The sequence below is a fragment of the Embiotoca jacksoni genome, unplaced genomic scaffold, assembly GCF_022577435.1.
Source record: "Embiotoca jacksoni isolate LCO1_2020_lvr unplaced genomic scaffold, fEmbJac1.0.p SCAF_9, whole genome shotgun sequence".
Classification (NCBI taxonomy): domain Eukaryota; kingdom Metazoa; phylum Chordata; class Actinopteri; family Embiotocidae; genus Embiotoca; species Embiotoca jacksoni.
Window position 1 is genome coordinate 18,754,734 of NW_027185447.1, and position 27,562 is coordinate 18,782,295.

Sequence of the window (27,562 nt, forward strand, 5' to 3'; positions counted from 1 at the left end):
ACTTGAAATGAAGCAGAGTCATTAATAATCCATGAACTCTGTTTGGTGGCACTTAATTTATTCTTAAATATGAGCAGGTGGACTCAATAAGAATACGTCACTTTCAAATACAAAAGAGTTGTTGGACCAGATTCCAGTTTGAAGCCAGTGGGACTTAAGTACAAGTGTGTGTGCATGTAGGGTGCAATTATCACTTCTCTGTAGTGACATTATTCATCCCTCACATTACAGAATGAATTGTCTGAAGACTTTTACAAACCAGCTACAGATATCAAAGATTAAGTTCTTAAAACAGTCTGCAGACAGGAACTCGTGCAGCGACGATCAGCCGAGGGTAAGAAATATTTATCTTCTAATTTTGCATTCAAGATGTTTCGTAAGACTCATTTGTTTTGTCTCAGCTAAAATTGTTTATTGAATGTATTTTTCACTGTTCTGTAGTTTTTCCTCAATTATACTGCTGCAATGTTAAAAACAGTAACTTAAGAGAGCAAAATATGAAAAACAACCATCTCTTTCAACAAAAAGTTCAAAACCTTAAAAACAAAGGTAAATATTCTCCTCAATGTTCTTTTTCATCTCATTTACATGAATCATAGACTTTTGTCCTCATTGTAAAATTCTTCCTTGAGATAGAAATACTATTGATATTGCTTCTTTTTTTTTTTCTTCTAGTTTTGTTTCTTTGGAAACACTCGTAAAGTTCCATCTTTTGTTCCCACGTGGATTTTTATCAACTTATTCACACATCTGGACAACACAGCTGCTAAACTTTCTCTTTTTGCATTCATATTATTTTTCCGGTAACAAAGCTGAATGTAGAGAATCTACAGTTTTGTGTCCCTGCATGTTTTCACAGTAAATGAGCCGCCACGAGAGAAACAGATTAGTGTGAAAACCAACCACAAAACTAAACGCAATCGGCAGAAAGACTGTACATGTGTAGTTTTTCTGAGCAGACGTTTCAGTGGTAAAGACATTCAGCAGAAATGTCTTCCTTCCTGCCTGCTCTTTTGTCTGCTCTTTACAGCGGTCGGGGAGGGGGGGTCCTCTGGCCGGGAAGATGTGCTATGCTGTGGGTGGGGTCCCATATCAGATTACTACAGTAGCTGTCGGCATTTCCATGCAGATTTTCCTTCTGGATGTTGTGCAGGTAAAAAAAAAAAAGCCTCTTTATTGCTTTCAATTCCAAGATAATGTCAGACTGCAAATATATGAAAATAAAATTTCACAGATGGAGGCCTTCTATGTTTCCATGATTTTATTTGTGAGTCGGGCCCGGGATGCTGTGACTGACCGTCTGATTGGATATCCGGTGAGCCGCAGTAAATGGACGCCCATCGGCAAACTCACTCCCTGGTTGGTTGGTGGAGCTGCATGTTTCACAGGCACTTCATCTTTAATTTAGCTACGATTCATCCTGCGGTGCAGCTTTCAACAAGTCCGTCAATGTTTGTCCCACAGGCTGGTTGTTTCCACTCCGCTTGGCGTCCTGTCCTATCTGCTGCTGTGGTTTGTGCCACGAGGCTCGACGTCTGAGGCTGTCAGCGTGCTGCGGTTCATCGCCGCCGCCGCCTGCCTGTTCGAGACCCTCATGAGTGGAAGTCTGTTTTCAGGCACTTCTTACTACTTAGGTTTGATTTCACACACGCCAATAAATTTAAGAGGGAAACATTGCAGCTTTTTGTTATTTTAACCAGTCAAGTTTCAGTTTACGTCCACATGTCATGTATGGTGTGGACGCTTTGACTGAATCTTTGTGTTGAATAACAGCAAGAAAATTGCATTTTGATGTCGCAGTGAAGTTGACCTTTGACCTCTAGGATATGATGTCATCACTTCATCATTTTATCCTGAGATATTCCGTGTGAATTTTTTTTGATAATTAGCGTCCAACTTCCTAAGTTATGGCCACAAACATGTTTTGTGAGGTCACAGTAACCCCCGCCCCCTGACTTTTGACCCCCAAAATCTTATCAGTTCATATTTGAGTCCAAGTAAATGTTCGCGCCAAGTTTGATGAAATTTCCTCAATCTGTTAGAGATATGGCATTCACAATAGGTGATGGACAAGAAGTGACATGTACCTTGGCATTGACCTTTAACCTTTAACCACCAACTTCTCATCCTCCTCCTTGAATCCCAGTGGACGTTTGTGCCAAATTTGAAAAAAGTCCCTTTAGGCATTCCTGAGATATTGTCTTCACACTAATGCGACTGATAGATTAAGCCGACATGAGGTCACAGTGACCTTTAACCTTTGACCCCATCATATAAATGTTCACGTAAAGTCTGAAGAAGGCCTCTCCAATTAGTCAATTAGAATAAAACTGTACGCTTTTATTTTCGGACATTACTTTTGAGCCGTGGAAATGAATCGTTTGCGAGGTTTCGATCACTTCTTCCACCATTTCTCTATCATCTACCCACCATCTTGTGATTTCCTTCTCTCAAGTCCGTTTTTCCTCATCTTCCTCGTGTCGCCATGGCAACAGAATCTCACAATATTCTCATGTCGCTGTTTCTGCTGCCGTTTTGCCCCGAGCTGCGTCACCATGGCTACTGGGCTTCGCACTGCTAACGTGCTGTCAGCTGGTGTGATGCTCTCCTCCTGTCGTGTGTGAACAGTGCTATAACGTCCCCTGCCTCTCGCTGAACATGTCCCTGGTGGGGGAGGAGGGGGGGATCAGAGAGACAGAGACTCTGCCACCGCCTGCAGTAAGGCACTCTTAACGCTACCACATCTCAGTGGCCAATCAGAGGTCAAACAAAGTGCAGACTCTCTTCTCTATGTGTGTGTGTGTGTGTGTGTGTGTGTGTGTGTGTGTGTGTGTGTGTGTGTGTGTGTGTGTTTTCTGTCCTTCTTTGGGCAGGAATGAGTGTGGAGGTGGCCGCGGTGCTGCTGGCTCTTCAGTCATTCAGGGACAAGTTGTGTCTCGTGTACGACACAGAGACGCAGGAGGCCTGCGAGCAGCAGGACCAGGCCCGCGATGAGACACCCAACTCGAAGCACATCTTCACCACAAACGGCCTCGCTCCAGGAGACGGTGGATACCGCGGTGGCAGCCTCAAAAAACAAGTGGTCACTCTAATGGAGTCGCCGCTCGTGTTTCTGCAGCAGCCTGGCAGCATTGCTTTTAGCGTTGTGCTCACAAAGTCCCAGGGATATCGTGTTACCCTGTAATTTACTGTTCTTAGCTTGACATGAGCATTGTTGTTTGTTCCTCTGTGTGTGTGTGCTTGTATTGCTCATGTTGTGGGAACCTGTCTCCAAAGCAAGTCCCCACAGCACAAATCATTACTTTTTTTTTTTTTTTAAGGTGAAGACTTGGTTTAAGGCCAATGTAGGTCTCCAGGAAATTAATTCAGTGTCTTCTGAAGTGTGTCTAACTATCATTGTGAGGACCTGTTTTGGTTTCAGTGAGCCAAGGACATTATGTTTAGCCGTCACCCTCTGACAACCCGTCAAATTAAGGAGTTAATACTTAGTTTTAGTGTTAAGGTTAGAATTCAGTTTAGTTTCGAGTCAAGGTTTGGATTGTGTTTACACACTTAGCTGTGATAGTTAAGGTTGTGGTAAGGGACTAGGAGATGTATTATGTCAATGAATGTCCTCGCAAAGATAGCTCTACAAAAACATGCGTGTGTGGGTGAGTGTGTGTGTGCTTTCAGGCTTGTCTGGTTATTACATAACAATGGTGTTGAGGAGGCAGATTTAATGCAGCTAAGTGCCTTTGCAAAAACAAATTGTTACGGCTCAGTTTCATCTGCTGAAACGCTGCCAGATTAAAGGTGCAGTCCGACATTTTTGGAAATCACTTCGTTAGCGAAAAAGAGATGGTTATCTTAATAGAGCATAAAAAAAAGTGTGTGTGTGTGTGTGGGGGGGGGGGGGGCAACTGGCCTGGTTCTGTCTGCATGTGACAAAATTGACCTTCAGGAACAATTAAAGCTCACTCATCAAAATATGTTTGTTTTTATCCCAATAAGATGACCATATCTAGCTTCAGCGTCATATATTTGTCACGGTCTATCAATCCTCTTATATAACTCCTAACAAGAAAATGAGTTAGTATATTTCCCAACATGTGAAAGCATTCCTCTAAGTACAAGTGGAAATTCAACTAATAGTCATTTTAGTGTCAGTTATAAAACAATGCTTGAAAGTTGAATAACTCGACACAATTTGAATGCAAAGTCACAACAGGGAGAAATTTCAAGCAGTAAAGACTTAGATTGTGTTTTTACTAGTGTTCGCCTCCGGGCGTGAGTTTGTGGACAGCATAATATGCATTATTTGTCAGTTGTGTGCTGCGTTGTGTGATTTGTCCCCCAGCAAAAGGCATTCCTGACCTCAGCTCTGGTCATGGGTGCCTTGTTCTTCCTCTGCAGCCTGGCTCTGTTCCTGGGGGTGAAGGAGCAGCGGGGTGAGTCACTCAGAGATGTTCAGTGTTCAAACACCACAACATAGTTTTTAGTTGCTTCATGTAATTGTAGGGTGTGAATCATGTCATCAGTGATATCTGGTAACATGAGCGTGAAGTGTGTCATTCAACCTTTACTTGCTGTTTAGCTCTTTTTCTTAGCAGGGCGCCCTGAGTGCACAACGTAATACATCTCACAAAGTGTAAACTGTATAAACAAAGAAAAAGTAATGAATGGAATATAAGACAATGGAATCAAGCCAAGTCGACCTTAAATTTATAAACAACAAAGGGGGATAAGAATATATTAGTACAATAATAGTTGTGAGGAATATTTGAAAAGAAAATAGGAGTCAACCTCAGGATCCACAGTGCACTTCCCTCTGATGTGTCCATGATCAGGTCTCGTCAGCTCAATCAAAACTTTAAACTCCATTTTCATGTCCTGCTGCAGTATATTCCACCGATAACTCGATATCTCGAGTTTCCCGCTCTTCCCTTCATATTCAATTTTCATAAAAACGTTCAGGCCCTGTCTGCTCTGATGACATAATACGACCATCCTATCTGACCTCCCTCAAGACGCTGATATGCCATGTTCCTTACCAACGGCTGGTTCTTGGCTTTGTGTTCAGTGGACTTGCATTTCAGGTACAGTTTTAGTTCGGTGGTTGTGTTGCTTTCTTCCAAGCGTTGGCTTTGATGAAGCACAGAGATTTGTTATAATACCAATCATCTCTGCATGTGGTTTCCTATTTTTTTCTGATAAGAAAACAGTTTTCCATCTTTCCACAGGCGTCTGCCTCAATAGCAGTTCCTCTGTGGCAAATAGTTCTTCTGAGAATTGGAAAAAAAGGCCACAGTTTTCATCGGACTTTCCGTAAGAAATCAGAAATCCCTGTCATTTCTTGATAAGAGTAATTTCCCTCCCCTTGAATCTTCCTCTGTGCGGCCTTGTTTGTGTCTCTCTCAGCTCTTCATCCCAGCAGTGATTATAGTTGCCTGTGTTCCCAGTAACCTGCCAGCCTTCATGACTATGTGCGTTCTGATGGGATTCAGCATGGCGACCGTGTTCCTGCTACCATGGTGAGTCACTTCCCAGCCTGGACACAAAGTTCGCTGTCCTTTCCGAGGCCCCTGCCTGTCACATCTAATCAGCATCGCAACTGGATGTGCTTCACATTAATCTTTCACATCGGCTCTACCTGACTCTGGCCAGCGATGAATATTCCAGAAACGATGCTTTGAGCGCTCAGAACTCTTCGTTAAAACCGGCATGCGGTTCTGACGTGTGATATGCCAGCTTGAACTGTATCTGCTGCAGGTCAATGCTCCCAGATGTGGTGGATGACTTTGCTGTGAAGCATCCCTCCTTCAAAGACCTGGAGCCTCTGTTTTTCTCCTGCTACGCCTTCTGTAGCAAGCTGGCAGGAGGGCTGTCTGCTGGACTCTCGACCATGACATTGCAGTGAGTCACACTTCTGTCCGCTCACTTCATGCATTTGTTATGCGTTTTGCATCAGTCGGTCTGTCACGTTTCTCCTCGTCTGCAGGTTTGCGGGCTACAAAGCAGGTGCGTGTAACCATGGTGACGGAGTGGCGACAGCTCTGACTGTGCTGTTCTCGCCAGTTCCCATCACATTCCTGCTGATCGGGTATACATATATATATATATATATATATATATATAGATATACTGGAATAAATAAGCAAATTAGCCATATAACGCTGAGGTAAAGACAGGTATATATTGTTTCAGCTTCCCCCAAGTTGTCAGAAAAATCTGTCATAGGAAGTTTAAGTTCAGTCACAGATTTAGTTGTAAACATCAAGTTCGTCATCATCCAAGGATTTGAATCGTCCTTTGGTTTTATTTGTTGGCATTGCAGGCTGCGCTACAAGCCAATTGAGTATTAAAGAAATAGTTCAACCTTTTTGCTTATTATCTATTTATAACAATCTTGTGTCTTAACAGAAGACATGAGGCTGCAGCCAAGAGTCAGTTAACCTAGTTTCCCTTAGCTTAGCATTAAGAACAGAAACAGGGAAACAGCTCAGTCCAAAGTTAAAAAAAAAAAAAATGATGCCTACCAGCATGTCTAAAGTTAACAAATATCTTGTCATCTTATTTTAATTAACCAAGAGATTATTTTTTTTTTGTGATTTTGAATATGTGCAAAGAGTTTTTCGGTGTATACCTCTAAAAAAAAAAATACAAAAAGAAGAATAGCAATGGTAATTTTATGTGTATTCTTCATCTAGTCCAGAAGCTACATTATCATCAGCATCATCAGACCAAAGAGACGACACAGAGCTGCCAACTACCCTTCAGCCGCCCGGCGATGTGACATCAACCTCACATAATGACGCACAGACCAACCAACTGTCCAACTTCATGTCCTCACCGTGTCACAGTCAGGCTAAAAAATGCTCAGTCGAGCCATCCGCCTGTTCAAAGGTATCAAACGGCCATTTCAGAAAAAGCGGCAAATTTAATTCAGTTCCGTTGAATGTAAATCCTCAGTGTTATAAACAGATACGCAGCCCTCAGCGGCGCTCAGGAGGAGATAAATTAGACAGAAATGTCCAGGAGAATAATCCTCCAGCGTCACATGTGAGATCCAAGGTGTCATGGGTATAAGGAGACACCTTAAAGGGATGTATGAAAGTGCTGGAGCCACAGCAGGAGGTCAGTCTGAAGGAAACTGATGAGCTGAGCAGACTGCTGGTGGGAGCTGGACCAGGTTTCTGATGTCTTACAACTTTACACTACATGTGGCAAAACACTAATCCACTAATGGATATACGCTCGACTTCTCTCCCGACAAAGCTTTTTTTTTTTTTTTTAGCATACGTACATATGTCCAACTACTCAAACAAAGATGCATGATGACCTTGGTTTAAATTGCTTGCTTTCCCTGCTTACTTTCACACACTTTTCTGGGAGTTTCCTGTTCCTATGTTCCCTTAAATAAATAATGTATGTCTTTAATCATTCGTTATTAAATTTTCCTTCATCAAGTGTCATTAAAATGACAAATGGTTGCGTGGCTCAAAAGACCTGCCTGATGTATTGCATACAGTTCAAAAAGTACACGCAACCTTTTCAAGTCACATTGAATGAAAACACTGCCTGTTCATGTATTGTTTTCAAAGGGGAATGATTCGTCCATGCAGCGACATTCATACTGGAGACATAACTGTTTCTGCTTTATTTGTGTCAGCAGTCGGTGGAGACCAAAAACAGAGCTAAAAGAAGAATGAATATCAAATTTACATTCACCTGGTGGACAGAAACGCAACTCACAATGAGTTTTATTAATGCTTTATAAAGGGTGTGTACATGAGCAACTGTTTACAAACAATTTCACTTAAGGATATGTCATTCTTCACCTATAGTGATGGGAAGTTATTTGGCTATTTCCGACCATATGAAGTCTAAGATTGTGATTGGTCCATCGACTGTATGGTTTCCATGATTTGTTTATTGCAAAACAAGGTCCTTTCTAGCACTGTTTATACCTCAGCAACTACCTGCATACAATATCATCACGCCGTGATGACAAAAACAAGTCCCAAGCTGAGCCGATAATGTTCAGTAATTTAAAGAAAAGCTGAAAAGCAAAAAGCCAGTGAGAGTGTCTTTGGTTCTTTTTGTGCATATTTTCCACAACAATCAAAATCACTCTGTACTGTATGTCAGTGCCCACTAATAATCCATAGCAACAGACGTTAAATTAATTTTCCTTGTAATGTTAATTTCATGTAATATAGCATTATGACTGTTTTTGTATACATTTTATCTTTCACTTTTATTTTATTATTTAATCTTTGTATATAATATATATAGATATATACTGTATATATGTATGTATGTCTATATAGATACATACTGTACTGTATATACTGTATGTACTGTGCATTTTATATTTAATATTTTTACTATTTTATTGCTTTCTATTATTCTATTATTATCTATTGCTTCCTGTATGCTGCTGTAGCGGAAATTTTTTTTTTTATTTTTTAAAAAAAATAAAGTAACTACCTAACCTAACCTAATATCTTTTAAGGGTCCGTGTGGGTTATTGTTCTGTATAGTACTGTACGGGTTGAAAAAAAAATAAATATTCCTCCATGATTCATCATACAGCCTGTTGATTTTTATTTCTCCTCTGCACACAGAAGTAGACTTTTGAGGTGTTTTTTTTTTTTTTGCACTGTAACCTCGAGAAAAGCTTCAAATCATTCAGATGAAACACCAGGGTTGAATATCCGATTTGATTTAAATCAGGTTTGATTTTTTTTTTTTTTGCTCACGGTGTCAACACAGTATATGAAACACTTTTGCTTTGTTGTGTTTCAGAAAATAAGACATTTCCATCATAATAATAATAATAATAATAATAACAGGAAGTATGCATGGATTGGTGCATCCCCCCCCTCCTTCCTCCTCCTCCTCCTCCTCCCCCTACTACCACCACCACCACCTCCCCCCCATGCCCACCCACCCGCCCGTCAGCAGGCCGCCCCTGCCTGCTTCGCCTCCCGCTTCCGCTGCTCTCATTGTCGGGTGGTCGAGAGGAAGGACACCGTAGAGCGAAAATGGGAGTAGAAATTGAGACAATAACTCCGGGCGACGGTGAGAAATGTCGTTCAACGGCGTTAATACTCGGATGTATTTTTAAAAGAGCTTTTAACCCTTAACGCCTCGTCTTTCTCTTTATTTTTTTTTTTTTATTTGGTATTTATTTTTATTTTTCCCCTCTTTTCATTTCCAGGACGGACATTCCCGAAGAAGGGGCAGCGCGTCGTGGTGCACTATGTCGGTGAGAGAGCGAGCCGAGCCGAGCCGAGCCGAGCGGATGTTGTTATTTTTATTATTTTTTATTTTATTTATTTTTTTTAGGAGAACTAAATGTGTTTCTTTCTTAGAGGTTGTGGAAGGAAAAAAAAAAAAAAAAGGGGGTTTCGTTGTTGGGACCAAAAAAAAAAAAAAAAAAAAAAACGAGCTGGAAACAAATTATTCACAGCTAGCATCGCAGCTAACGCTCATATCCTGTCTGACACCGTTCAAGGGTTGAGGCCGAAGCTGGCTTTTTTTTTTTTTTAACGATTCAATTAATAATTAGAAACGGGGAGACCTGGCTTATCTTTATTAAGGAGGACGGAGGAGTAAAGCCCCTTTAACGTAAAGCTTAACCTACCCCCCCCCACCCACCCTCCTGCTAGCTCCCGGCTAATGCTAGCAGTTGGCAGCCTGGCGCAGAAAAAAAAAAAAAAAAAAAAAAAGTGGGACTACTCATCAACGAGGTTTCTTCCTTTTTCCCTTTTTCTTTTTTTTGTGTGTGTTTAAATCAGGCACGCTGGCTGATGGGAAAGTGTTTGACTCCTCGAGGTCCCGAGGGAAACCGTTCAAATTCAAGATCGGACACCAGGAGGTGATTCGTGGTTGGGAGGAAGGAGTAGCTCAGGTGAGGAGGATGTTTTGGTTTGTTTCTTCTCCTCTCCCCCCCCCCCCACCTCCTCCTATTTAAGATGTCCACTTTGACTACCTTTAAACAGCTTTAAACTAACTAAATCCTGCTTTCCTGAAGAGCTTTTAAAAGTAGTTTGTGGTGTTTGCGTAACTGTGCTGCTTATATAATGAGAGTTGCTTCTGTTATTTATCCCATTTTCATTGATATAAATAGACTGAATAGTAGTGAGATAATCTACAGCTTTCAAAAAAAAATGATCAACCAAATCTGGTGAGATGTGTGGACAGATCAGGGGTGTGTGGGGGGGGAAAGCTGTACCTTTTTGTGGAAGTAAGTATTCAAAGGTTTTTGTCAATTTGATCGGCATCAGTTTCACACAGATTTTGTTTTTGTTTTTGTTTGTTTTTGTGACCACTAGTCTTGGGCGTAACTTGCGATTTCCGCCGTGCGCCTGAAGCTCGAGCAAACGCGGACGCTTCGGGAGCATCGCGGCAGAACTCGGCGTTGACGGTCTTGTCGTGGGAGGTGAATTCGCGACGCGCGACCCTGTAACTGTCAAAAGAGAAGAAAAAAAAAAAGAAAAAGAAAAACACCCGATCGCGCCTTAAAAACTCCCTCTCGAAACGCCCGTCCTCGGCTCGTCGCCGGGGGGGGGGGGGGGAACCTCCGGTGGCCTCCGGCCAAGACGTTGGCGTTCGCTCTCTCCGCTCACGGTTCACGGGCAAAATTCGCAGATGCGCACGACGCCGGCGGTCACAGAAAAACGGGTGCAACTCGGCTGACGGCGTCGATCGAGCGGCGTAACCTCGGACACTTACTCGCGCAGGTTTTCGTTTCCGCCCGCTCCGCGCGCTCCTCGTCGTGTTATTGTACTGCTTTTATGCGAAATATGTCAACCGCCGTGTGTTGTGTCATTCGGTTGCAATGGTAGTTCAAGCGAGGTTTCCCCCTCTCCTCCACAGATGAGTGTAGGCCAGCGGGCAAAGCTTGTTTGCTCACCAGAGTATGCCTACGGCAGCAAAGGTCACCCCGGGATCATCCCGCCAAACGCCACTCTCACCTTCGACGTGGAGCTGCTTGGTCTGGAAGCCTGAAACTCGTGCACTCAACTTTGTTTAATTCCACTCAGATTATCAGGGTAAGACGTTTTGAATTGTTTCAGCGAGTGTTGACGGGGGAACGTCTGAATGCGTGTGGATGTGCGTGCGACGGACCTGCTGTGGTTATCGGCGCTGGCTGCGCTCACGTTCCCACCCAGTCTGCTCGTTTTGCTCCACGCTTAACTATACATTTTTTTTTTTTTTCGGTTTTGTAATTCTCCAGCTGATGTGTAAGGATTTAACGGTATGGACATAACAAGATTTAGCCTTGAGTATCCTGTAATCCCCTCTTGCATCTCCTCCTTAATCGCAGCACTAAGACCCTTGTTATTTCCCCGCAGGTTGACTCCTATCTCGGGAACATGGAGGAAAAATGTTAACAGATGATTCCTGCTCTTGATTCCTGCATAGGACCTATGTCTATAGCTTCACTAGCTCACTCTCCTTTCCATTTAGATACAAATTATGTCATGTCACTTGCTTTAAAACTTGATCCCTTATATATACTTTAGATTCCATACAGTTTAAAGTTATAGGCCATCCCATCCCATGTATTTTGTCATATTCTGCTATGTATTTTTATGGTGATGTTTTTTATTATTATTATTATTATTATTATTATTATTATTATTTGACTTAAAATTGACTTTATTGACTATTTGACTGACAAAATGTGTCTGCCATCAGGACCACATTTTTAGATAAGTGTCATAAGTACCGAATCAGTCTCATTCCTGTGGTTCTGTGGCCTTTTAAAGAAAAATTGTATTGATTGCGGGTAATGAATTGTCTTGAATAAAAATAAGAATAAATTTTTGTTTGACACAATGATATTGCTAAGAATAACCTTTTGTGATATTTGTGATTGGAATAAATTAGTAAAACATGTGAAACACGTTGTAACCAGGGACTCACAAGTCAAGCACATCATTACCACGAATAGTTGACAAGTGTGTGCACATGTAAGATTTTTATTGTCTATACGGCAGCATCAGTTCTTAATTTATGAGCAACGTGACTTTATGGCTGTAATGTTCACAGTTGGACAATATTTGTCTTGTTGGCCAAAAAAATGTTTGGTCTCTAGTAAAAGGTTTCTAGGTCTGTTTTGTCTGTGGCTCCTCTAAACACATTAAAAGAGTAATTTTACAGAAACAGACATTTTTTTTTTCCTTCCCTTGGGCGACTTTTATCTCACTGCTCAGCACTTCCTGTCATTCACACTCATTTATAATTCATATTCAGTGGTATCACAGCACACGAAGAATATGATAAAAAAAAAAATAAAACAAGTATCTTTTATTGTAGAGAGGAAACAGGGTTATTTTGCAATATTTTGTTTCTTGTGCTATTACACATCATCACTAATGCATAAATGACATTGAGCCATTATGAATTTAAAAGCATCATTAAACCACACTTTGTTTTACAACAGAATTTGCTCCGAAACAGAACCACTGATTAAACCTCGAGTTCAACTTTATTGGAAAGATCCTTGAAAGCTAAAACATAGGACTGAAATCAGTAACTACAAACTACATCAGAGTTGGGTCAGCACAAACCAGAGGGCCACTTCAAAGATGAGTACCAACATTTTAGGAATGATGTTTAAATAATACTCTTTGGGATCCATCGAAGTGCAATTAAAACAGCCGAAGCCGACACAAACGATAACTTCGGTATTAGTCTTTACTTTCATCCGCTCAGGCATCTATTGTTTCATGTAAAATTAGAAAATATATCTCTTTTATCTCTTCGCAAACATTTCTAAACAAAACCGCTCATCCAAATCTGATTTATTCATCCGTGTGGATCAGGAGCTACAGTATGTTTGACCTTAAAGAAAAGCTTCTCCTTACAATTTGTAAGCTTTGTAGAAACACTGGATGCATGGCCCGACTGTGCATTTCAGAACTGGAGCAGAAAAAGCCCGGTACATATTACCCCACCTTTATTTTCTAGATCCAAATTGCAGTAAAAGCTGTCCAGCTAAAAAGCTACGAGCCCAGTTTCCCGTTTTTCTGTTAGCGCGATCCAGACGTTTAGATTGTCTCTATTAACACATTATTGTGTTGATGTGTAGGACAAATGTCCAAACTGGATCACAGAACTAGAGTCTGTTCGGTTTTCCGTGGTTTATTTAATGGGCAAAAGAAGAAGAAGAAGAAAAAAAAAAAAAAATCGCTGATCTGTTGGTTCTGCGTCTGAGTACAAGATTCTATGCACATGCTCTGCTTTTCAGAAGATGAAAGTCCCCAACGGCTTTAAAACATTCAGTATTTTCCTGGGCGGATATGACCGAAATACAAAACCTAACACCTTCCGCTCTTTGGTGCCCAAACCCACTGTGCTCGGTGTCCGTCGGAACAAACCAGATGAGCGCTGGCTCTTCATTAATTTCTCTAAAATTGCGTGCGGCACAGTTGACGCCAAAGGAATTTCATGGCGGTGACTCTCCCATTCCCTGTGAGCAATTTCTAAAATACGATGCTGAAAATAGAGCAGCATTCAAATTCTCCTCCACTTCTTTTTATAGTATAAACTGTATATCTTTACCCTGAAGACGGCTCATCGTAATCCACGAAGGGGGCTTTTCAATGCAAGCAGGAGAACCCGAACAAACGTCGGGTTACATGCAAAGTGCAATAAAGAGAAAACCACTTAAACTGCAGGCGGTAGGCAGTAAGTATATCCGAGTAATGAAAAAGTATTCCAAGTACAACTAATCATTTGTTCTCTAAGGCAAAGCATGACCACAGAATCACAAGGGCATTATGTCAAATCTAAAAACCTTATAAGGAGGAGGAATATCCAACGCACGGCCGGGACCAGAAACGTACCAAAGCAAAGTCTGCGTTGTGCCTGCAGAGGTTTGGAGTTGTAATCTTAACGTCAGAGGGGGGCCGACGGTGTCAGATCGGCGTGGTTCCGTTCATGCTGGTGGGCCTGCGTCCCCTGCCTGCACCCTGGCGTCGAAGCGAGTGCAGGGCGACGGCACAGCAGCCTCTCAGCATGGAACCAATATGGTACACGGGCATGACTTCCTGCTGCCCCCCTCGACACAGCCAGGCCATGGTCGGGACCACCGGCATCGCCAGGGCTAAAAGATCTACGAGGAAGTAGCGGCTCCAGTGGCACAGCGGAGGGGAATACCCGTCTTCGTTTGCTCCCTCCGTCTCCTCCCTATTGTCCTCTTCTAGCTCCACCACGGTTGCTTCCTGCTTCACTGGCGGAGGAGCTATAGGGTGGGGCTGGCAGGTGTGGGGTTTAGCTGGCACCTTTGGTACCTCCACGGGTCTGTCCGGCGGCAGCGGCTCTGCAGTGTAAGAAAGCGGAGGAGGAGACAGAGGCGGCAAAGACGACGGGAATAGTTGTGGCTCTGAGCGTGCGATGTCTGCGGTGGGGAAAGAAATGACACTCAGCTCCTCGGCACTCGTTTCCTCACACAGCCAGGACATGGTGGGGCTGCAGGCCTGCGAGCGGACCTCCGCTTTCTTCTCTGCTGCAGGAACAGGGACGGGGCTGGAGTCGGTGGCGGGGACGGTGGCGGGGACAGCTGCGGTCGCCGTGGTTACCGGGGCCTCCTCCTGAGGTAAGTGAAGGAACAGGTGATGGTGGGGGAGGTAGGAGTGTCCACTGCACCTGCAGCTGCTACTGAGGGTGTGGCAGGAGTGCGAGATTGGCAACACAGCCCCCCCGCTGCACAGCCTTTCATAGGTGGAGGAGCGCGGCATAGTTGCGGGGACTCGGAGGTGGCCCTGCGAGGGCAGCTGCTCTGACAGGACGGCGGCCTCCAGGAGCAGGTGGGTTTGTCCGGGTGGGCGAGGCGCTCCGCTCAGGTCGCCGGCATTGGCGCTGCGCTCCAGCTGCAGGGCCTCGCTGCTCCGTCGGGTGTGGGCGGCGCTGCGGCTCAAAGTGCTGGCAGGGGAACATCCGCAGGAGCGAGACCTGCCGCCCGGCCGAGCTCCCTGCAGCCATGAGTTTGGCTTGGGGTCGTGAGGGTCTTGTTCACGGACACCCAAGTTGGACCTCACGGACTCGACCACTCCTTGGAGGTGATGGATCTCCTTGCGGGCCTCTTTCAGTGCTAACTGGGCCTCCACACGGTGGCATTCTTCTTCTATCCAGTCTTCTTGCATCCGGTACAGTTGAGTCCTCAACTCATCTATTTCACAGTCCCTGACAAAGTATAAAGGATAACTGAATAGCAGACTCACTTTTCAGAGTGTCTTTGACAGCAACAAAGTGTGGTAAAAAAAATATATATATATATAAAAAGGCACCAGGGAACTAGACATAGGAAACATTACTTTCTGGCTACAGTAAAAATTGGCACAACAACAAGCAGAAGGAGTGGAAGGAAAAGGAAGACTCACCTGTGTTGAAGTCTTTCCACATTTTCCCTTAGTCGCGCCCGCAGGTGTCGTATACACACCTCCTTCTGTTGCAGGGGTGTGAGGTACTGCTCCGGGGTGGGAGGCCTGATCCCATGGTTGTTGCTGCAGGCGGTGTGCTTTGCCTGTCGCCTGAATCAACACACATAAAAGTCTACGCTTAATCACATTGAATATATTTTACCCCAGGGGTTAATGACAACCGCTGTGATTTATTGATTCAACTCTACAGTTACGTCGAAGGCTGTTTGTGGCGTCAATAACACCGCATTATATTGAAAAGTCTTTCTTAGTTGTTGGTCGTTTAGTCTCCAGTCCATATAACTGCAATGTCTCATGAGGAGACAACAAAGCATAAAAAGAGCCAGGGGCAGCTACTCTGGGCAATAAGACACTTTTTAAAAACATGACTTTGGTCCCTTTTTTTTTTTTTTTCATATTGTATAAAGGAGTGCTATGTTACCTGGGTGTAGTGGGATACGTCCGGGCCGTGGGGCTGCCCTCTGGTGCCCTGACCCGACCAGGGTAGGTGTGAGTGCTGGGTGTGTCACTGTGGGAACATCGCCCGCTGCTGCCGCCACCAGTTCCCACTGAGCGCCTTGTCGGGAGATCGAATCACACTCGTTTACAAGAAGTCACCAAACCAGGCGTGAGATTATTTTTTTGGGGGTTTTGTTGAAAAGAGCCGTACGAGAAGGAGGGAACAGTACCTGCGCTGACCTGAGGAGGGCTTTCGACTCGGAGTGAGAGACATTGATGTGCAAAGGAACCTCCAACCTCTCCACTGCTGTCTCTAGAGAGGGACACTAGGAACCCTCACAGCTGGACTGTAAGAACCGGAACAGACACAAACACATCAGAGGTAAAACCAGCAAAAATAATAAGTAATTATCTGAATCACAAATTACCCAAAATGAATCCTAAAAGCCGTGCTCTGAAAAGAAAGAGCTCCTTTTTCTTCCTGAACGTTGTCTCCTGTGTGTGGTCATTATCTTCACTGAAGGCCAGAGACAAAAGTCTCACCCTAACCCTAATAAAAAAAAAAAAATAGTCTCGGCCAGCAGCAAATAAAGCCTCCTTTCTCTGCTGAGACAAAGGGGACACAGTGAGTTCACAGTGAGTGCAGCTGCGTCTCTCTGAGCTGTGTCCTCCCTGTCTGCAGCGCTGCACACAAACATGATTAAACTTCACATCAACGGCTGTCAGAAGTCAAAAGCTTGGTGGCTGGCAGAGGCAGGAGTCACTGGGGTTATATGAACTCCGAATTTGCCAAAAATGTAAATGATCAGATATTAGCAGAGGTGGATTCACAACAGCAGGAATAAAATGTCATTTAAAGGGTCGCGGTATGTTTTTTTTGTCTTCTTTCTTGCCTCTCAGTTTGTCCCACGTGTCACTCCCTCCACACACCAGAGGTAACCAGTCTCTTCCTCTGTTCCCAGTCTCCTTCCTGCCACGCCCACCTCACCTGCTCCCAGTTCCCCAGATTGCCTCACCTGCAGCCAATCAGTCCAGTCAGTCTGTCTGTCCTCAGTTTGCCAGCACTAAGTTGCCAGGTAGGACGTTTTTGTCTCTCTGAGTTGCAGCCTCATGTTCTGTTTCTAAGTCAGTAGCTTTGGACTCTCCTTCTGCATCGTTTTCACCTGCCTGGTCTTTGAAATATCACCAAGCCTTTGTATGTGAAGCTCAGTTTGCTTCACCACCAGCCTCGGTGTCGTGCACGTCTTCTTGACTAACTGTGACAGGGCTCGGTAATGAAAGTCAGAGCGTATAGACTGAAATATGTTGAATTAGACGTCGGCATGGTTCTGGTTTTAGGCTCGTTTATTCTTTGATCGGACATTTCTTTACCTCCATTCTTTCTACCTTACCAAGACCATATTTATGTAAAACTTAATTATATAGTGCTTTTGTGTCCAGGTTAATTTTTTTCTGACTATTTTCTCTTATTTGATCATCATATTCTATATTGTTCTTACAACACTTGTATGTTATCCTTTTTTTTCAGCACAAACTGGGCTACAAGTGTAACTCCTCAATATGTTAATTTAGCAAAGTATAAAGTTGTCACATGCAAAGTTTGATAGAAATAACACAGGATCTCTAAAAATGCACAAATATTTTGTCAAACTGACTCAAAATACGACTGTAAAACAATTTATGAACACTTACAGTTTTAGATGAGATACTGACCCATGCACAGAAAATGTTTTGTCTCCTTTTCATTTCTAAGCTTGTTTACACGATTCAAGTTATGTTACTGAAATGTTACATGCTGAATGTTCACTGATGAACTTAATAGTTTGATAGGTTAAAAAAAAAAAGTCATAACATTGATATTTCCCTAAAGTCAGGTTTCTATGGCACTGATATCTTAATATAATATAAAGTAAATCCTATATTAAACATGTGTAATGTCCAACTTGTGTGGCCTAATTCATTTAGTTAAAACCCCCAAATTCAGACAACTTGATGACATGAACTCGGCAACCTCCACGGTGGCTACAGTCCTGCCTAAAAGTATGATCACGTTTTCATTATTTTCTGTGAATATCTGCTCGTCCTGTTCATCTCGGGTGTTATTTAACAGTAAAAATCCAACATGAGGACAAAATGTTCTCCTTTATCCTCAGAAGTGCCTTCAGCTCTGAAAGCAGCTGCTCCAGCCTTACAAATACGCCTGCTGTTCAATAAATCTGTGTGTCTGCTGCAGACTCAACAGACCTGCAACTCCACTGATAATGAAAAGCACACTTAACGAACCGGAAGCGTCTCATTTTGTCCTATATTTAATTTCTAGGACGACGAAGCAGGAAATCTATCCCTCCCCCCCCCGCCCCCTCCCCTCTCCTGTGTCTGCGCAACAAGTGGTGATGCTGGTGAGAAATACGCAATCATCTTACGTAAGTGTGAGTATCGGTGTTTACTGTGGAGGCGAGAATCTTTACAGTAGGTGGATAAAACTGAACTCAGAGCAGCGTTTAGACCTGCAGATGATCAGCAGGCTGAATGTTTCAGGATGGATATGAGGAAGTGCTCGGATGGTGCGCCCCGTCCTTGAATTGTCATTATGGTATTAGATCACAGGATTTTCCACATCTGTCGCCCACAGTAAAGCAGTGTTAGATAAGCAGGTAGTCAAAAGAAAAAGTCTCATCATAGCTTTTGCATAACCAGCTGACAACACGCGGGTCCCTAAACAGGACACCAAACACCCCAGTAGGTACTTTTCATACGGGAAAACGCCTCTGATCAAAACAGCTGACTATGAAATTCATCTTTCCAGCTCTGTCCTACATACGTTTACTAAAAAAAAAGACCCAAAAAACAACAACAACAAACACATCTCTGAATCTCCAAACAATCGTTTTTGGTAGCTGAAGACAGAAATAAAACCTGCACATGAAAGCGGTACCATTTCGGCAGGTGGAAGCTGCGCCTCGTAGAAAAGCCTCGGTCCCTGCCTGACTCGATGGTCCCCGGTGGCAGCAGGAAGAAAAGGTGCTGGTGGTGCTGATGATGAGAGTCCATCCTGCAGCCATGAAGCCCGGAGATGAAATGAGGCAACTGCGTCTGCTGCATCGGTGCTTCTTAAAGTGACAGTAGGGACTCATGATGCCTCATTTGGCAGGATTTCCCCCGCACGTTTTCTCTGGTTATTGAGGGGATTTCACAGCGGGGATGTTTCCGTCTGACAGGTGAAGAGCAGTTTAATAATCCTCTTATTCCAACAGGCAGCGTGATGGGGGTCCGGCTGGACTGGTACACCGTGTACAGCACTTCAGATGATGGATGATTGTGCAGAGTCACTGAAGCAAGCTGCAGTTGGAGCGAAGTTTAGTTCCCATTTAAAAGAAATGCATTAAAATTCATCCATCTGTTTATCTCAATACAATCCACGATGACACTACAACATATTTACAATTACAGAGAAAGGAACACACAAATGGCTCAAACTCTGAATTCTCAATAGGCTACTATTTACATAATAAACCAAAGGAACAAAAGTGGCAAATGGGAATATTTTTCGGTTCCCGCTGCGTAAATTCATCTGTACAGGGTCTCACTGACACTTTTATGTGTTAAAAGAAAAATAATTTGCTGTTCACTTCATGCAAGATGTGCATACAGAACAGAGAGAAGTTCATAAATACATTTAGTATTTATGAATCACTGTATATTTTAGCATTAGGCATTTCATTTGTTGTTAACAGCACAGCTCTGCTGAATGAAGATCAAATGGTCATTAAACAACAATGTCAATTAAAACTGCAAGCAGTGATATGCGGGCCCTCGCACGCTGCATGTGGGGGATCCAGCAGGTCGGGGCCGCCGGCTCCCCGACGTGCAGCACACCAAGGTCAGCATATTCCCGCTTGCAGTTTACATTTTTTTTCTCGATCTCGTTCCTTATTCCTCTTTAAAAAGAAAAGGCTTTTTTTTGGCGGCTTTAACATCTTCAAAAACTCATGAAAGTTGGTGCCTGACGCAAGTTTCATGAGGTTTGAAGCATCGTTTGACCTTAAACATCAACTTCCTGTGTCACCGCGAAACATCAAACTTAGCCGCATCGCCCTGGCTATACTATATACTATATACTATATACTATATACTATATACTCTATGCTGTATACTCTATACTCTATACTATATATAATCTATACTCTATACTATATACTCTATGCTGTATACTCTATACTATCTATACTCTATATAAAAATGAATTTCGGGTCATAGTATGCCTTTTTTTATATTTCGGACGACACGTTTGGATGACTTTTCATGACTTTTTGGAGTATGACATGGATGCCTCAAGTTATTTCTCACTGTGAGGTATCTGCTCTAACACCACTGTGTCATACATGTCTGAAATATGAAGAAAAGGCACTTTTGGAATTTCTTTGTTGACTTGTACTGTTAGTACAAACCCAAACCTGTGTGGCCTACCCTTAGAGAGACTCACCTTAGGAGGTCTCGCCCTCTGTGAACCACGTGGCTTATTAAGGGGACTTGTCCTCAGTAAACCATGAACCTTGTGTGTTACCTTGGCGGGGCTCAAACCCATGTCTTCATGAGGACATCCCCAGCTGGGAGTCGGCGTTGCAGACCGCTGGACTATCTACGGCGCCGTAAGCTGACTTGCGGCAGGAGAAAGTGGTTCACGGAGTTCACTCAGAGCTTCCAGCTACTCAACAGACAGTCTGATTAACTCAACAGGTAAAAGATTCTCCTTCACCCAGGTTGATGTTAATGGTTCAGATTCCACCTTGGCCTGTTGATGCTGATTCAACTTTTAGTGAAGTTGAAACGTTTGAAGAAATTGAAAAAGTTTTGCATATACTACACGACAGGAAGATATTTACTATCACTGCAGACCCCCTTGAAAACACGTATATCTACTATCCAAAGAATGTCTGCGGCAATTTTGGTCGCATTTGACTGAATATTTGTGGACGGTGAAGTTATAGGTTGCAGTGAGCCAAAGATTTGTCACAATGCAATCAAGATAGTGGGAAGATGGATGGTGCAGTGGTTAGCACTGCTGCCTCTCACACAGAAGGTTTGGGGTTTGATCCCCCTTTTGTCATGACCTTAAAAGAAGGTCGCAAGTCATTTTTGACTTTGAAAATGCGGTAACTCTTTGAACAAAATGCCATAGCATGACTTTTGGGTCACTTTTTGGCCGCCGTGCCACGGGCACACCGATCGACGAAAACAAATTATTTTGATAACTTTTAATTCCAAACATGTTAAGAGGGCACAGACTAAATTTCAAGTCGGTCCACAAAATCTGAAAGAGGAGTTTGTTAAAGTACAACAAGTGCGAATCGCCAAAAATGGCGACTAAATTCAAAATGGCGGACTTCCTGTTGAGGTGACGTAATGGTGCAATGTAACTTTTTTTTGTACATCTCGGTGTGATACAAATTTCGTGCATGTACGTAAATGGAGCCGGCGGGGCATCTGTTTAGGGGGCGCTGGCGAGCCATTTGGCCACGCCCACTCGGGACTCCACTAAAATACGAACATTTTTCGCCGGGAGAGACTGCGTACCAACTTTCATGAGTTTTTGAATACGAGAAAAGCCTCCAAAAATGCAGTTGTTTACGGAGAATCATAATAATCGCTCGGATAACAACAGGGCTTCCGCACCATCGGTCCTCGGGCCCCGATAATACCTGTAATTTCGAGCAGAAAACAGGCAACATTTGCTTATAACAAATTATCAGTTCGGTTTTCTCTCCAAGATAAAACATCAACAGACATTAAAGTGACACCTGGTCCCAGAGAGGCGACTCGACATCTTTTATTTGGAGTAAATACAAGACGAACCGATGTAAAACACTAACTCAGCCTGCAGGACGGTGCGGTCCGAAAAGACCTCCAAGTAATGATGCGTGACACGAGATGCTGCACATATAATGACGATAAAAAAATAAATAAATCCAGAGGATTACGCAGATTAAAATAGTCGGAGTGGTGAGATACGAGAGCTTATAAAAACAATCTGACCAAAAGTTTAAGGAGAAACGTTCCTTTCATTGAAACCGTCCCCAGGTCTACGCAAACAAGAAGTGCCAAGAACAAGCAAAAAAAAAAAACAAGGACAGAACAAGTTAAGACATAAACAGACTTTTTCCTCCTCAAGCAGTTCACACTATTCAACCCAGAAAAGTTCGTTTGATTTTACTCGGCACAGTAAAACATGTGCTACTGCAGCTTGAGGCAGATCCAGTCCAACCGGCACTGCGACTCGTTCATAACCCCAAACTGAAATTTTATAAAACTGCATTTTTTTTTTTTTTCTTTTCCCTTCGTTCTCTACTACTCATAGAATTTGGGTGCAGGTGTGACGATAATGTCCCCGTAGGGGGCGCTCTGGTGCAGCTGGAGGACCTGTTGTTTTTTCAGGACGAGGAGACAGAAGTAGGTGGTTGCGGCCTGCGAGCGAGTGCTTCCTTCACAGAGAGCCTCCAGGCTGAACGTAGGGTCACTGATGCTCAGCCTCTGCTGCAGGGCGCGCGCACACACACACACACGCGCACACACACACACACACACACACACACACACACACACACACACAGACGAATTCAATTTCCCAACATCATCCCTAACCCTGCTGCGTTCAGTATTAAACAAGGACGCCGCTTAACGTGGACACGACATTCCTGCGTCCTGAACGAACTCTGAAAGAACACAGTTTAAACGTGACATTGGGTAGTTAGCGTGAGTGGGAACATTTATTTTTAGAGGCTTACTTTAAGAGCGCTCAGAAGCCTCTGCGCCCGCCTGGTGATCCACCTCTCCTCAAAGTCCTGGCTGTTCAGCATCGACTGCGGGATAAGAGAAGCGCTGCGTTTCAGTCAGCGATGCTGGGCACGCGGCCAACGCGGCATGGGAAATGAAACACCTGCCATCTGTCAAGCGCCGACAGATCGGAGCTCGTCGACCGTACCGTCGATTATCATCCATTATTAGTTCACTTTCAACCCCGAGATAAGGTCAATGAAAAGCGGAGGAAAAGTTTCCTGCCACGTTTCTATTTGTAAACGTGTGTGTGTGTGTGTGTGTGTGTGTGTGTGTGTGTGTGTTCACAAGCACCTGCGTGTGGAAGGAAGTCGACGGCGTGGCTTCCTCCGGGTAAGACGGATGGACGAACATGGAGTCTTCTGAGGGAAGTTCTGGATGAGTGAACTCCGACCTGTTTCCATCCTGTTAAGATACACAGCACAGATAATCATTAAAAAAAAAAAAAAAAAAAAAAATCACCAAGGAGCGTCTCATTTCTACTCTCTATTCAGCCGACATGCCGATACTTACCTGCGCGAGCTGGGAGTAACTCTCACGGTTGTCGCTCACGCGATCGGGCACCGTCAGCTCAGAGTTGCGCGTCTTTTCGGCGTCGATCGACGAATCTACGACACTGACGTCTGTGGCGAGGGCGCCGAGGTCCCTCTGAGCTGTGACACATTAGTGCAGGAGAGGCAGAACAGAGCACAACACAAGCAATGCAATAACATAATGAGGTTATCGTTGGCAAAGACCATACTTCTCTCACGACGTGAATACGCGAGGTCGTACCTTCTTGTCCCTCGTGGCGCCTCTCCTCGACCTCCTCACACGCGCCGTGATATTTCACCGGAAAGATACTCTCGGCAAAAAGCTGATTCAAGATTCGTAGCGGGATTTGAAATGTTTTGATTTTGAGTTATCAATGCGCATAATGTGCCAAAAAAAAAATAATGTTACAATTAGAATACCGTTGGTGGGAGTGAAGCAGATTTTTTATTTTTTACCTCCTTTATCTCTGGAGTTGCGACAGCGCAACATGGCTGCGCAAAGAGTTTGTCTGCACCCCCGGTCTCCTTCCACAGCATGAGCTGCACAGTCGGAGGGGCCATGTCCAGAGGAGCGACCAGGTCCGAGAAGTCAAACATCTGCTCTCTGATGAAGTCGTTGCTCAGCTCTTTAGTCTCGTCCACCACCAACTTGCGTTTCCTCTTGCTCCTCTTCCTCTCCGAGTTTGCTGAAGAGAATCAGCAGGAGGTCACAGGAGGGCTCATTTATCTGCATCAAGATCTTGCCACATTTTATAAACACAGTGGATGTGTGCAGTTTCAGAGGGCCTGCGTCAGTGCTCGTGATAACACCAGAGTAAGAGTTGAAGGAACATGGTTCGTGTTTTCGGTGCCTACGAGTGACGGCCACAGGTTCGAGGGCAAAGGCCTCGTCCTCATTAGCAAGCAGGGTGGTTTCATTCAGCGTCGGGGTCTCTGCCTCCAAAGCATCTCCTCTGTCGGCGTCTGTAAAAAAAAATATGGAGTCTGTTTTGATCCACCGGTGCTGCTGTACCATTAAAACACAACAACTAGAACAACCCCAGGTGGGAAATACAGAGTGCAGGTCTGACAATACTATTCAGTAACGGTTCAAATGGAGGTGAAAATGGTAAAAGTAACTGTAATATGCTGTAAAATATGAATCCTGATGAACTGTTACCTTGTTGATAATTTAGCGAAGAGTTCTCTTGATTTTCTTTTTCTTTTTCCTCTGGGTTGAAGTTTGTGAGCTCAGCATGTTCAGTGGAGTTTGTGAGAAAGTCTACAGAGTCGATAGATACGATAAAGCGTTGATTACTTTGTTTGCTGTTGTAAACTTACAGTTTAACATCAGTAACACTGAGATTGTCCCCCCCCCCATTGACAGTGTTTTTTGGGACAAAGTTGTGGCTGAAAAACGGATCCCGATCAATTCACGAGGATTACCAAGTAGGTCAAATCCTTGATCCTCATCCCCAAATGCGTCTCCATGCTGAGTGAAGCTCTGTAAGCTCATGTCCAGCAGTGCATGCGTGTGGCCCGGGGACTCATCTCCTACCCATCAGAAGCAAGAAAGAGGCAGGAGGGAATCACAAAGTCAGCATGAGATGTCAGCGCAAACTCTGCTTTAAAAAGGTAAGGCTGGTGATATTGTCAACAAATTCCATAAAATGAGGCAAACACAGCGTGTTAGTCCATCTCTCCACTATTTAAAAATGAAACAAACTTTGAGCAAGTGTTGCTCAAACAGGAGTAAGTCGTGCATTTACTGGGACCATCGTCAGCAATCGGCTACTGTGACGACAATGTGGCTCCGTGGTACAGATCAATAGGCAACATCAGGCTCAGGTTATACAGAAAATACTCAATAAGGATCGAGTAGAAAGGTTGAATGCAGAAGTAAATTTATGCTGATTAGCAATAATAAATAAAAGGCTCCACACAAATAAAGCAAATGTTATTGACTCGCATCAAGTCCGGAGGTACTGTAACATGAAAACAATGTGGTTCTTACCGATGTCTGCCAAGTTCAGAAAGCCGTTTCCAAAATCTTCTTTCAGAGTGATTTCCTCTGATCGACTCTGGTTCTGGGAAAAGTGTTCCACCGCATCGATGTCGCTGGTGTCGCAGCACGAAGACAAATTGTGGACACAAAAAGAATATTTTTTTTCCCATTAGGTTTAACTAAATAGCAGCTGACTAGGCCCTGCTTCAGGAGTTCAAAACACAAAATAATAAACTTACATTAGTAAGCGTTTATCATTTTTGTAATCGCAACAGAAAATCAGCCCAATGTTTTCAATTATGAGCATTTTTTAAGTACAAAATATCCGATTTTTCATTTACTCATCTACTTTAAACTGCCAAGTTTTAGTCACGTGTCTCAAAGAAAACCACAGTATATATATATATATATATGATAGGCTGAGATGTGTTGAGGAAGAGGAGGAAACAGTACCTGAGGTGTGGCAGCTGGGAATCAAAGGCAGTGAAATCTTCAACCAAGGTAATTTCTTTTATTGTGGCCTCGAGACCTTCCAGAGGAAGATCTGTCTGACCTGGTGGAGTGAAAGAAACCGTGCAAATAATACACACGTACTGTATTTATAACTAGAAAAGATAAGAAGAGCAGTCAATGACTTGACTGAAATTAGTTTGGAACAGATGAAAAATGACAACACAAATGTTTATTTAATTAAGATGCCAACTTCTTAAACTCCTTGTTGGGTTTGTGTTAACTTGTTTAGCGGCAGAAGTTCACGCCTGCACTGTTTAATGTGATCGTATACGCGAGAGAAACCATAAATTTCTCCCTCTTATCAGATTGTGAAGGAATACATATTTCTGCCACATTAAATCAGTTTTTTTCAGTGAGGTTTTAGCTTCATTTATTCATGAAGAGCTGTCACATAAACTAAACAAAAGTCAGCTGCTCTGATTAAAATGTCCCATTAAGTAGTAAATATCTTTAAATGTTATCAGTTTCAGTGTGTTGTTATCAGAACTATCTCATCTCTACCTTTGCACAGCCATAAACACCATGTCAGTCTATCCAATGTAACTACAGCTCTTTCAGCCCTGGTGGTGTCTTTATGTGTCACTGCTAGTTAAATAATTGTTGACAAAAAAATAAAAATAAATAAAACTGGGTGTGTTACCTGGCCTGAATGCCATTTTAATTTTAACCAGGGCATCACTGCAGTCTGCAAGGAGATACTTGGCTTTTCTGGAGTAGATTCTGACCACACCAAGGAGCAGATGACCAGATGTTCTCAAGCCAATTTTTATCTGCAAAATAAATAAATTAAAAAAAGCACATCTGAATCAGTACTCACGCCTGTAATGCAATAATTACAAGATTGAGGAATGGACAACTGGTCTGAATACTCCGTATGATTGGAAAACAGAGAAATGGAAAGCGTAAGTAGCAGGTAGGCCACGTTGGGAGGTTTAAACCCACTTGATCATTCAAAACTCGGCTCCTGACTGACTTACAAAGCCTTTAATAATCAAACATTAAAAGATTTTTTTGGTGCCCTCTATCATCCAAACAGAAAGCTGAGAAACGGGAGGGGTGGGCAGCTCTCAGCCAGAGTTTGGATGCAGACACTTTGAAGGCTGAAAGGACTTTTGAACCATCCCTTGTTCTCGGGTTTACCTGCGGGGAGATGATGTCGTCGATGGTCGTTTCCAAATTGCATTCAAACACGTGCGCCTTGGTGAGTTTCCGTTCCCAGTGCGCGGCTAACCAAATTTTGGCGAGAGGCCCCCGTTTGGACGTGAAGAGTTGCGTGTAGAACATCATGTTGGGAAGTTAGCCGTCACCTGCGACAAACACAATCAGTGTAAACGAGTTGATCTGCACATGAAAGACAGCAGACGTTCAGTCGGTGTGATGTTTTTTTTTTTTTTTTTGCTGGCTGAGCTTGAACTTCCAAAGCTAACCTCCGCGCCAGCTTTTTTTTTTTTTTTTTTTTTTTTTTTTTTTTTTTTAGCGAGGCCCGCGCTGCAGTTTTCAGACGTGAACACCACGGAAGTAAAACGTTTTTTTAAATTTTATTTTTTTAAAAACACCGTTCACAATAAAGGCAAAAACATAAACATAAAAAAGAGTTATTTTAGTTAATTGTACAGAAGTACCGCGCAGAGCCGACACTCAGCAGAACAACCTACCTCTGCTGCGCTTTGACATTTGGAACGTGCGCGTCAGCTCGAGGACTCTATAGGCGTAACCAAGCAACGACTTCAGCCAAATTATATCGACAGACAGATTTTAAATAAAACATTTTTTTTTTTTTTTTTTTTTTTTTACAATTTATTGATTTCAGACACTGATGTGAGGAA

The 27,562-nt window shown here is 43.3% G+C and overlaps 3 protein-coding genes across 3 annotated transcripts; 1 reads left to right on the top strand and 2 right to left on the bottom strand.

The window, feature by feature from the left end:
• Nucleotides 1-8,937: 8,937 nt before the first annotated feature.
• LOC138192661 (peptidyl-prolyl cis-trans isomerase FKBP1A-like) lies at nucleotides 8,938-11,829 on the top strand. The gene is made up of 5 exons (XM_069140204.1): nucleotides 8,938-9,063; nucleotides 9,203-9,250; nucleotides 9,783-9,895; nucleotides 10,864-11,039; nucleotides 11,343-11,829. Exons 1-4 carry the CDS (start codon nucleotides 9,027-9,029, stop codon nucleotides 10,993-10,995), a joined length of 330 nt encoding a protein of 109 aa, XP_068996305.1. The 5' UTR covers nucleotides 8,938-9,026; the 3' UTR covers nucleotides 10,996-11,039; nucleotides 11,343-11,829.
• A 452-nt stretch (nucleotides 11,830-12,281) lies between these two features.
• Nucleotides 12,282-19,107, bottom strand: LOC138192660 (syntaphilin). Its single transcript, XM_069140202.1, has 5 exons — nucleotides 18,811-19,107; nucleotides 16,106-16,222; nucleotides 15,859-15,993; nucleotides 15,378-15,527; nucleotides 12,282-15,180 (listed from the first exon to the last, which is right to left on the bottom strand). Exons 2-5 carry the CDS (start codon nucleotides 16,147-16,149, stop codon nucleotides 13,914-13,916), a joined length of 1,596 nt encoding a protein of 531 aa, XP_068996303.1. The 5' UTR covers nucleotides 16,150-16,222; nucleotides 18,811-19,107; the 3' UTR covers nucleotides 12,282-13,913.
• Nucleotides 19,108-22,220: 3,113 nt separating this feature from the next.
• Nucleotides 22,221-27,023, bottom strand: rad21l1 (RAD21 cohesin complex component like 1). The gene is made up of 12 exons (XM_069140592.1): nucleotides 26,877-27,023; nucleotides 26,377-26,506; nucleotides 25,677-25,776; nucleotides 25,233-25,336; nucleotides 24,665-24,772; nucleotides 24,095-24,202; nucleotides 23,696-23,925; nucleotides 23,481-23,562; nucleotides 23,220-23,359; nucleotides 23,001-23,111; nucleotides 22,658-22,732; nucleotides 22,221-22,406 (listed from the first exon to the last, which is right to left on the bottom strand). Exons 1-12 carry the CDS (start codon nucleotides 27,021-27,023, stop codon nucleotides 22,221-22,223), a joined length of 1,521 nt encoding a protein of 506 aa, XP_068996693.1.
• Nucleotides 27,024-27,562: the final 539 nt, after the last annotated feature.

Bases quoted from the DNA above. Each gene is read 5' to 3' on its own strand.
- LOC138192660 (XM_069140202.1), bottom strand. From the start codon at position 16,149: ATGTCTCTCACTCCGAGTCGAAAGCCCTCCTCAGGTCAGCGCAG. The intron at 15,528-15,858 runs GTAACATAGCAC...GTGTTGATTCAG, and splicing joins ACGTATCCCACTACACCCAG to GCGACAGGCAAAGCACACCG. The intron at 15,181-15,377 runs GTGAGTCTTCCT...ATACTTTGTCAG, and splicing joins GTGGAAAGACTTCAACACAG to GGACTGTGAAATAGATGAGT.
- rad21l1 (XM_069140592.1), bottom strand. From the start codon at position 27,023: ATGATGTTCTACACGCAACTCTTCACGTCCAAACGGGGGCCTCTCGCC. The intron at 23,360-23,480 runs GTACGACCTCGC...AATGTGTCACAG, and splicing joins GCGCCACGAGGGACAAGAAG to CTCAGAGGGACCTCGGCGCC. The intron at 22,407-22,657 runs GTAAGCCTCTAA...CGCGCCCTGCAG, and splicing joins GGCTTCTGAGCGCTCTTAAA to CAGAGGCTGAGCATCAGTGA.
- LOC138192661 (XM_069140204.1), top strand. From the start codon at position 9,027: ATGGGAGTAGAAATTGAGACAATAACTCCGGGCGACG. The intron at 9,064-9,202 runs GTGAGAAATGTC...TTTCATTTCCAG, and splicing joins GACAATAACTCCGGGCGACG to GACGGACATTCCCGAAGAAG. The intron at 9,896-10,863 runs GTGAGGAGGATG...TCTCCTCCACAG, and splicing joins GGGAGGAAGGAGTAGCTCAG to ATGAGTGTAGGCCAGCGGGC.